This window comes from Dipodomys merriami, unplaced genomic scaffold, assembly GCF_024711535.1.
Source record: "Dipodomys merriami isolate MVZ:Mamm:240054 unplaced genomic scaffold, mDipMer1.0.p SCAF_3722, whole genome shotgun sequence".
Taxonomy (NCBI): domain Eukaryota; kingdom Metazoa; phylum Chordata; class Mammalia; order Rodentia; family Heteromyidae; genus Dipodomys; species Dipodomys merriami.
The window spans coordinates 6,535-16,142 of record NW_027205296.1 but is presented as its reverse complement, the minus strand read 5'-3'; the positions used below and the strand labels follow the sequence as shown (position 1 = coordinate 16,142).

Genomic DNA, 9,608 nt, shown 5'->3' with positions numbered 1-9,608 from the left:
TCTCACTACCTCTCAAGACAGTAAATAATGATTACTATTAGCAGTACAGACAAAAAAATCAAGAAAAGGCCAAGGAAGAAAAACATCTTTTCCCTGTTGCCTTGCCGTTCTTTTCCCAGGCTCATGACCTTAACCCGTACCTCAGTTCGGTGGCCAACCATTGTTTTGAAGCAGTGCTGGTTATCAAGGTCCCACCATTTCACCATGGTATCTTTCCCACTAAAAAGAAAAGGCAAGGAAGAAAAATTGTATTAGGTCAAGTCATTAAACTCACAGGGAAATCAAGGGCTCGTTCATTGCTGTAAAAAGACAGTGTACAGCAAGATGTAAAGCTCCAATTCTACCTGACCTTTCTTAGGAGAAACAATGGATATTAACTTTCCACATTATTCCTTTTTTGGTGTGTGTGGTTGGTTGTGGGTCTTGATCTCAGGGCCTGGGCACTGTCCCTGAACTCTTTTGCTCAAAGCTAGTGGTCTACCACTTAAGCCGTAGCACCACTTCCCATTTTTGAGTGGCTAATTGGAGATACAAGTCTCATGGGGACTTTTTTGCCCACGCTGGCTTCGAACTGAGATCCTCAGATCTCAGCACCCCCCAAGTAGCTAGGTCCACATGATTGTTCTTTTTTTTTTTTTTTTTTTTGCTTATGTGGTGCTGAGGAATCGAACCCAGGGCCTCAGGCATGCAAGGCAAGCGCTCTACCACTGAGCCACCTTCCCAGCCTAACACACACGATTGTTCTTATGCAAGAGGTCAGATGTATCCATATAGACACAAAGAAGATGCTGTACTCCGAGTACTAAAGAACACAGAATGTGATCCATCATGGCTCCCCCAACAGGTCCATCACCATGCCAATGACATTCTCTCAGCCTGCCTACCATGCAAGCACCTGAGACCTCCAGGCTCACATGCCTAATGAAGCCTGAGTTTTGAAAATGCCTCTTCTGTGGTCTCTAAAATCTGGACTCCTTCCAGATTTCTGTATCAGAGCCTGAGCTTCAGGCCTAGGTCCTGGATTATCTTAAGCATTTCTCATCTGGTTTCTGTCCACTGCTGGTCCTTCGTTCCATTCAATACAAATCAGAGAATGTCTACTTCTAAAATTCAGAAGCTCAGTGTTCTCTAAAGAATCAAAACTAAGCTCTTAAAACCTCCCATGATCTGGTTCCAATACAGTCCCTCCCTACCAAGTCTCATTGCTCTACCTCTTCACTAACATGACAGCTAATAAAATCCCTCTCATGAGCAAGCTGGGGGAGAAAAACATGGCATACAAAAATCCATCCCATAGCCAGCTGCCACTGGCTCATGCCTATAATCCTAGCTACTCAGGAGGTGCAGTTCTGAGAATTTCAAGTTTGAAGCCAGCCCATGGGGCAGACAAATCTGAGTCTTACTTAAACTACCAAAAAGCCGGGAATGGAGGTGTGGCTTAAGTGGAAGAGTGCCAGCCTCAAATGGAAAAGCCAAGTGAGAGCTCAAGGCCCTAAGTTCAAGCCACAGTACCAGTGCGCACGCACGGGCGAGCACACACGTGACACACACACACACACACACACACACACACACACACACACACACACACACACACACTCTCTCTCTCTCTCACTCTCTCTCTCTCTCTTTCTCTCTCTCTCTCTCTCTCTCTCTCTCTCTCTCTCTCTCTCTCTCTCTCTCTCTCTCTCTCTCTCTCTCTCTCTCTCTCTCTCTCCATCCTATTGGTCCTACCTCACAATGTTATTTTTCCCACTATATTTCCCAACCTGTGACATACACAGAACTTTAGAGTCATTCTCTCACGGAACATGTTACATGCAGAGGACACACTAGTTACCTGCATTCTACCCCACAGGAACAAACTCATATCTGGAACAGTTTTCCTAACATTCTCGAATCATTGCTGTGGTTCCTGAGGGTTTTAGCCTTCTTAGAACTTCAATTGCTTTATTTGGGTAAACCCTATGTTTCCTTCCTTCCTTCCTTGGTGAACCCTATGATGTATGTTTCCTTCCTTCCTTCCTTCCTTCCTTCCTTCCTTCCTTCCTTCCTTCCTTCCTTCTTCTTCCTTCTATTCAGAAGGCCTATGAAGGACTCCCCTCAAAAGACAGGCTAAACACCTGTATTGAACAGCCAGTCTTCCCAACAGTGAAGGGATCCAGAAGACAGACAACTCTCATTTCTTAACTAGTGTGGTAAAAGGTGAAGGAACATGAAAAGTGACTATCAAAATTAAGAACAACAAATGATCAAAGGAAAATTAGATGGTGCAACTCTAGATAACTCTATGATACTATATAAGCAGGACAGAAAAAAGGAGAGAAGGCTGGCGTGTGGGCCTGGGCATAGTGAGAACTTCATTAAACAATGAAGTGAGTTCCTCTTCAGAATGCTAGAGAATTTACCAAGAAGCAAACCGGAAATGAACCCATTGCTTCTTTACCTGGTAACTAGCAGATTCTTTTCTCGTAGGAACAGAGCTTGCGTGACGGCATCCTTGTGTCCCTTTAGGCGGTACAGGCCACTCTCATTGATCACATCCCACACAATAACATCTGTATCCTAAGGGAAAGAAATGATGCAGAGAATAGATTTTCTTTACTACAAAATCCTCATTCTTTTCTTTGGTGAAGTTTGAACTTGGAGCTGTACTCATGAAAGGCAGATGTTCCACCAGTCACATCTTCAGCCCTTTTGCACACTTTGCTTCTGGACCAAGTGCATGCCCAGACTCTGATCCTCCTATTTTAGGCTCCCCACTGTAAATGGGATGATAGGTATGTGCCACTGTACCCAGCCTCTTACACTGAGATGGAATCTTACAGACTTGCAACCCTGGCTGGCCCAGAACAGTGAGCCTCCTACTCCCAGCCTGCCACACAGCTAGGATGACAGGCACGTGCCACTGCACCCAGCTACTGGTTGGGAAGGAATCTCATACACTTTTCTGCGTGGGCTGTCTTTGAACTGCAGTCATCCTAATCTTAAGCCTCCCAATTATAGGTGGAAGCCACAGGTACCAAGCAGAATTTAGTAATTACAAGGGCAATACAAAGTCCTCCTAGAAAACCTGCAAAGCATACAGAACATCAAAATGAATCCCACCATTCACAAGATACTTTGTTCTACATTGTTCTAGTCACACCTGTGCGGGTACAAGTATCTAACACTCACAGACCTGGGTTATTTTCACACCATCCTCCTGACTCTTTTTCTACCATCCACATACTATATCCTATTTTGAATCAGGAGAGTCCCAAGTTTCACCCAACACTATGTGAACTGGTGTGAGCATAAACCTTACATTCTTTCAATGCATCCAAATCGAGGCCCCAGTCCTTAAGTCTCACCTTGGACCCAGAAGCCAGTCTCCCTCCTAGCTGATCATACTTCAGAGTAGTGACAGCGGCTCTGTGTCCATTGAAGGTCACGTTCCCTTCCCCACTGAGGAGACTAAAGATTCGGATGGAGCCATCCTCGTAGCCCACAGCTAAATGCAGCCCATCTGGGGAAGGGCACACGCAAGTGACTTCCTGTTTAAGTCCCTGAAGGATGAGGATCTGTAAGTTCAGAAACAATGTGGAGAAGTTACACGTTATCAAGGGAAAAGTGTGGAGTGGAAGAATTAGGAACACTTTATAAAACTGAGAACATGGCTAACTCCAAATCACTCTTGTGAATAACTGCCATCTCATGTTTGCACTAGGCAATGAAATGCTCAGGAAATGGTACAAGTATTTCCTCCAGAGCTCAACACTGGAATAATAAATGCAAAAATTACCCAGGCCATGAAATAAATTAGTTGGTCTTTAATTTGGGCTTACATCAAGTGATTTTCAGTAAAGGGCTTATAAACCTCTCCTTGCTTTAACCAACCCCCATTATTAAGAAGAAATTTGCACAATACCAGAGTATTAGAATATTATAGTGGTTTTATCCGAGAGACAGGCATCAAGATAATAACCCTTTTGGAGTTACATAGTGAATACATAAGTTTAAAATGCCTGGATTTTCCCACAGAAGTGCTAAGCCTAAAAGCCTAGTTTTACAGCCTCTGGGCTTCACCTGTAGAAGAATACTGCTCTATTACAGCAATACTCCCTTTAAATGTCTTGATTAAATAAAAAATTAAAAAAAAAAAACTGGCTATGACAAGTTGAAGAACTTAAAAAACAGAATTGGTACAGAAAAACAAACATGTAAGGAATCAATAGGACTACAAACCATGAGGGAACTATGGAAATCACTACCCATCCCACCCTCCAAAAAAACCCCAAAACACCTCAGAAGTAAACTCCTTTTTGGCTGTGATTTTCAGAATGTGGTGGTAAATACAACAGAATTGGACCCTTGGCCCCCTAGACTCATGCACAGTAAGTCAAATTTCTCCCATTTTGCCTTTACATAAATTAATACCAACCTAACTGACTTCTGACTGACCTTCTCGCCTTTCCTTAAGTCCCAGATGAAAACATGTTCACAGGCTGGCACTGCCACATAGCGTCCCTTCTCTCCACGAAGTGTCACAAAAACAATGTTACCCTTTTGACTGCCAATAAGGCCAAAGACTGCACTTGGCACATAACGCAGGTACTGCTTGGTGAGCCCCATGGTATGACGTCTGATACCACAGATGAGGCAATCTGTGGATATAAATGAAGAAAATCAGTTCTTGAGGTACCTTTGTTTCGATAGGCTAATAAACTCCAACTATCTTATAGGGAGTTAAAAGTATTTAATTTGTGGCTTCTTAACCTTTAGTTTACTCTGAATAGATCACTCACAAAAGTACCTGGATATGGCTATTTCTAAAAGTCACTGTTGACTTAACATGTAATCCCTCATTCGTCAAGCTTTAGGTTGTTTAGGTCATGCTGACATCATGAATAGCTGACTTTATAAATGCTTCCATGAAGCTACATAATTCACTTCTGTCCATTTAGATGCCATCAAATTCTGACACTGAGATGGATAGCCTAGGACTGGACATACTGACCGTTGAGAAAAATCTATCGTGAGCCCACACATTAAACAGGCACTATGAATACACATTACTTAACAGGTACAAAATCCAACTCTTACGGCATTTGCCTTCTAGTTAGAGGTGTTTTGAAACTCCAAACTAGGGACTGGGAAGGTGGCTCAGTGGTAGAACGCTTGCCTTGCATGCCTGAGGCCCTGGGTTCAATTCCTCAGCACCACATAAGCAAAAAGAAAAAAGCCGGAAGTGGCGCTGTGGCTCAAGCGCTAGCCTTGAGCTGAAGAGCTGAGGGACAGCGCACAGGCCCAGAGTTCAGGCCCCATGACTGGACCCAAAAAAAAATAAAAATAAAAATAAACAAACTCCAGACTATCCAAGTCAGCTACAGGACTTACAGAACACTGCAGGGGACTACCTCACCCCATCTCCCTGGCACCTCAGACTCATTCACCAAGGCTATGAAACTGTCTCAGGAAGGGAGTCAGGAGAGTAGTAGTGCAGTGAAACTAATTGGAATATATTGTAAACACATGAAAGAAAGGTAACGATGAAATTCCCCCCTTTATAACTAGTGTACAGGAAGAAAACTAAAGAACACAGGAGTCTTGGGAGAGTTTTATCGTTGTCAGCTTTTATATTTGTTGGGTTTAACTATACTGAGTCTATTTTTTTTGGGGGGGGAGGGGTGGGGGAGAGGCTGGCCTGGGCACTGTCCCTGAACTGACAGCTGCTTTTGTTCAAGGATCCAGTTCTACCACTTGAGCCACAGTACCACTTCCAGCTTTTTCTGAGTTTTATTGGAGATAAGTCTCACAGACTTTGCAGCCCCAGCTGGTGTCAAACAGCAATCCTCAGATCCCACCTCCTGAATAGTTATGATTACAGGCATGAGCCACCCACCAGCACCCAGTTTACTGAATCTGTTTTGTTGTTATCAGTACCAGGGTGTGAATTCAGAGCCTCAAAACCTGATGGATCAAAAAGTTCATGACACTCTTATTTCCAACTAAACAGCAAAATGCTGGAAGTGGAAGTGTGGCTCAAGTGGTAGAGGACCATTCTTGAGCAAAAAGTCAAGCAAGAATAGGAGGCCTTGAAGTTCAAACCCCAGTACCACTGCAGACATGCACGCCTGCACACATATACACAATGCTGGTCTAACAACCCAGTAATAAAGAGATGCATCTGAAAGTTCTGGAAAGAGATAAGGAGATCGATCCTACTTCAGAGAAACAATCGGATTAAGTGAGCTGACATAGGAATGGTTAAAAAGTAATTGTGGAGTTAAGACAGGCTGCTGCTGCTCTACCACTGGAGCCACATTTTGCCAGTTTTGTCACCCAAAGCCAATTAACCCTGACCAGGTGACTAATTCTTGCCCAATGCACCTCTAATTATGTTAGTAACTGTCATCGCTATGTTCTTGGACACAATTTTCTGTGGAGAACTCGCAGAGTAGGCAGAAGCAGAGGCTCGGGGCTCGTTACCTCTAGTTCTGGTCTTAACCCTTACCAATTAGAGTTCCACATACGTATTGGACACACCCACTGAATACCTTGCAGGTTCACTTTTAACAGCTCTGTTTGGGAAATTTTGTTTTCCTAAACGTGTCTCACTCCCCCCCCCGATCCCTCCCCCCATTCTAAGACACACAAGTTTCCTAGCTATTCAGGCTCAAAACTCTGTACTAGTCTTGAATTCATTCGTATAAATAAGTAAACAATACCAGTAATGCTTGGCCAAATGGACTAAGGTACTGGAGATGATGTTAGCACACGCTCTCGGACATCACCCCCCACGGGAATAAAGCAGGTGAAATATTCTTATCCCCACTTTACGGTAAGAGTACCACCGCATCTAAGCTGGGTCTCAGTGTGCGGGGCACCCCGGACACCACCCAGCACCCGCCGGGACCAGCGGCTCCACCGCGCACGCTCCAATCCCCGGGGCCACACGCGGACCCCGGAACATGGCTGTGGGGACGCCCGGGACCAGTCATCCCGCTTCTCCCCACTTAGGGACGGGCTGCAGACGCCCTCGAGTCCCGTCTGCTGCTGCCCCACTAGGCCTCATCACGAGCCCCGGAGCAGAGGCGCCCGCGCACCCCGGACTCACCACCGCCTCCACGAGGCGCAGCCGACAGCAACCCTCTCCGGGGCCGCCTTTTCCGGTCCGCCCAGGGAGCCTCTTCCGCCCGAAGTTTCCTTTGCCTTCGAATCGGAAGTGGCGAAAGGGCGCGCGCTCTGATTGGTCCGCGGTGTCTGGGAGCGGAAGTCAGCGTTTCGGAGCGCCCGGCGTAGGTCTCTTCCACCCTGAGGAGATTCGGGGGCTGCTCTGCCCGGGCGGGTGACGGCTGTGAGGAGATGGTACTCTGTCGGCTTCTGTCAGGAGCGTAGCCCGCGCTGCCGCCGCCCAGATGGAACCGCCCGAGAGCTGTGAGAGGCGGGACGGGGGGCCTGCGGGGCGGAGCGAACCTTCTGGGGCTGCGGGCCGGGGTGCGCGGGGCTCGGCCCGGGGCGGGGTGGAAGGGGAGGCGGTGCGGGGCTCGGCCCGGGAGGAGGGGGGGGGAGGCGGTGCGGGGCTTGGCCCGGGGCGGGGTGGAAGGGGAGGCGGTGCGGGGCTCGGCCCGGGGCGGGGTGGAAGGGGAGGCGGTGCGGGGCTCGGCCCGGGGCGGGGTGGAAGGGGAGGCGGTGCGGGGCTTGGCCCGGGGCGGGGTGGAAGGGGAGGCGGTGCGGGGCTCGGCCCCGGGCGGGGTGTGGGGATGTAGTGTGGGGCTCGGCCGGGGGGGGGGGGGAGGCGGTGCGGGGCTCGGCCCGGGAGGAGGGGGGGAGGCGGTGCGGGGCTCGGCCCGGGCGGGGTAGGGGGAGGCGGTGCGGGGCTCGGCCCGAGGCGGGGTAGGGGGAGGCGGTGCGAGGCTCGGCCCGGGAGGAGGGGGGGAGGCGGTGCGGGGTTCGGCCCGGGAGGAGGGGGGGAGACGGTGCGGGGCTCGGCCCGGGGAGGCGGCGCGGGCGCGGGCAGGGAAGTCGGGCCTCCTGCTGCGGTTGCAGTCCTGCGTCCCAAGCCCCCGTCACCGCCGCTGCACGGCTGGGTGATCGGCGCGGGGCGGGAGCGGGCCTCGGTCGAGCGAGCACAGAATGCTGAGTGGTCCGGATCCCCGCTGTCCGGGGTGACATTGGCCGGGCTGTGTGTTTTCCACCCTCGGCCTCCCGAGAGGAGATGCCTGGAGTCGGGGCCCTCCTGCGGGTGCGGCGGCCCGGTGGGAATGGGCGTTTCTCCGCTTGCAGCCCTTTTATCCTTAGGTTGCAGGCAAGTTTTAGGAGTGAGTTCTGACGGCTCTCAGTGAATTAAAGCTGACCTGGAACTAGAAAAGAAGTATGCCCTCGCCATGCAAGCCAGCCTAGGAATTAGAAGCGTCTGCATTTGTCGTGTTTTTAAGATGTTCAGGTAACCCTCCAAATACAAGAACACTGTAACAGGAATGATGGATGAGACTGGAAAGCTGCTGTAGCTTTAGAACCGAGCTTGCTGTAGGGGAGCCAGTGGTTCGCGCTTGTCATCCCTTATACTCAGTGGGCTGAGATCTGAGGTCGCCCTTCAAAGCCAGTCAGATCTGAGATTCTTGTCACCAATTAATCAGCAAAAAACAAGTGGAGGTGTGACTCAAGTTGTAGAGTACCAGCTTTGAGCAGGAAAAAAAAAAAACAAGGGAGAACTCAAGAAGACTTTGAGTTCAAGCCTCAGTTCCAGCACCAAAAATAATAATAGTAGTAATAATAGCAGTGAGATCGCTGGGAGGAATGAGATCTTAGAAAAGGAACTGTGGCAACCAGACAATTATTTCAGGGATTCTAGCAGGGAGGAGAGCATTTTTGATGGGTTTGTGTGGTTAATGACGCCTGTAGTTCCTCTGCATCATCTTGATCTGGGTGGGGGGGGAAGGTGGGAACCATTCATCAGTGGAAAGCTGTAGTTTAGATTCTAGTGATACCTCCTTGGAGTATTTACTTCTAAGAAAGCTATCTTACAACTCTGTAAACTGTGGATAGCTGGTGTCAATCATAAATGATGTTTGCAAGTTGTCTCTTGGAGATTCCATGGGAGCTTTTGCCTGTTTTTGGACATTTTATTTCAATATTCCTGATCTGTTAATATGACTTCTGTGATTGACTCTATATACCACCTGCCAGGTTGCTTTTTGAAGCAAGTGAAATTTGTGGGGGGGGGGTGGATAGATGGTGGTACTGGAGCTGAACTCTGGGCCTAAGCACTGTCCCTTACCTTTATTACTCAACACTGGTGCTTTACCACTTGGGCCATGCCTCCACTTCTGGCTTTTTTTCTCCCTTCTCCCCCTCCTTGGAAATGCACCTCTCACATCTCAGTCTCCTTAGCAGCTAAGATTACAAATGTGAGCCACCAGCTTAGGCTGAAGCAAGTGAAATCCTGATCCTCTTCATTTTTGTATTCAAATGAGTCAGTCTTTAAAAAACTTAACATTATTAAAAATTATTAGAAGGAAAGTGGTGCTGTGGCTCAAGCGGTAGAGCGCTCACCTTGAGCTGAAGAGCTGAAGGACAGACAGCACCCAGGCCCAGAGTTCAAGCCCCACGACCGACAAAAAAAA

General features: G+C 48.5%; 1 protein-coding gene across 1 annotated transcript; it reads right to left on the bottom strand.

The window, feature by feature from the left end:
• Positions 1–105: 105 nt before the first annotated feature.
• Positions 106–8,033, bottom strand: LOC138804779 (uncharacterized protein DKFZp434B061-like; the record flags this gene model as incomplete). The annotated part of the gene is made up of 5 exons (XM_069989212.1): positions 106–219; positions 2,447–2,565; positions 3,354–3,563; positions 4,444–4,646; positions 7,100–8,033. Coding segments are annotated over 5 exons (1,580 nt in total), but the record flags the coding sequence as incomplete, so codon positions are not given.
• Between the last annotated feature and the right edge of the window lie 1,575 nt (positions 8,034–9,608).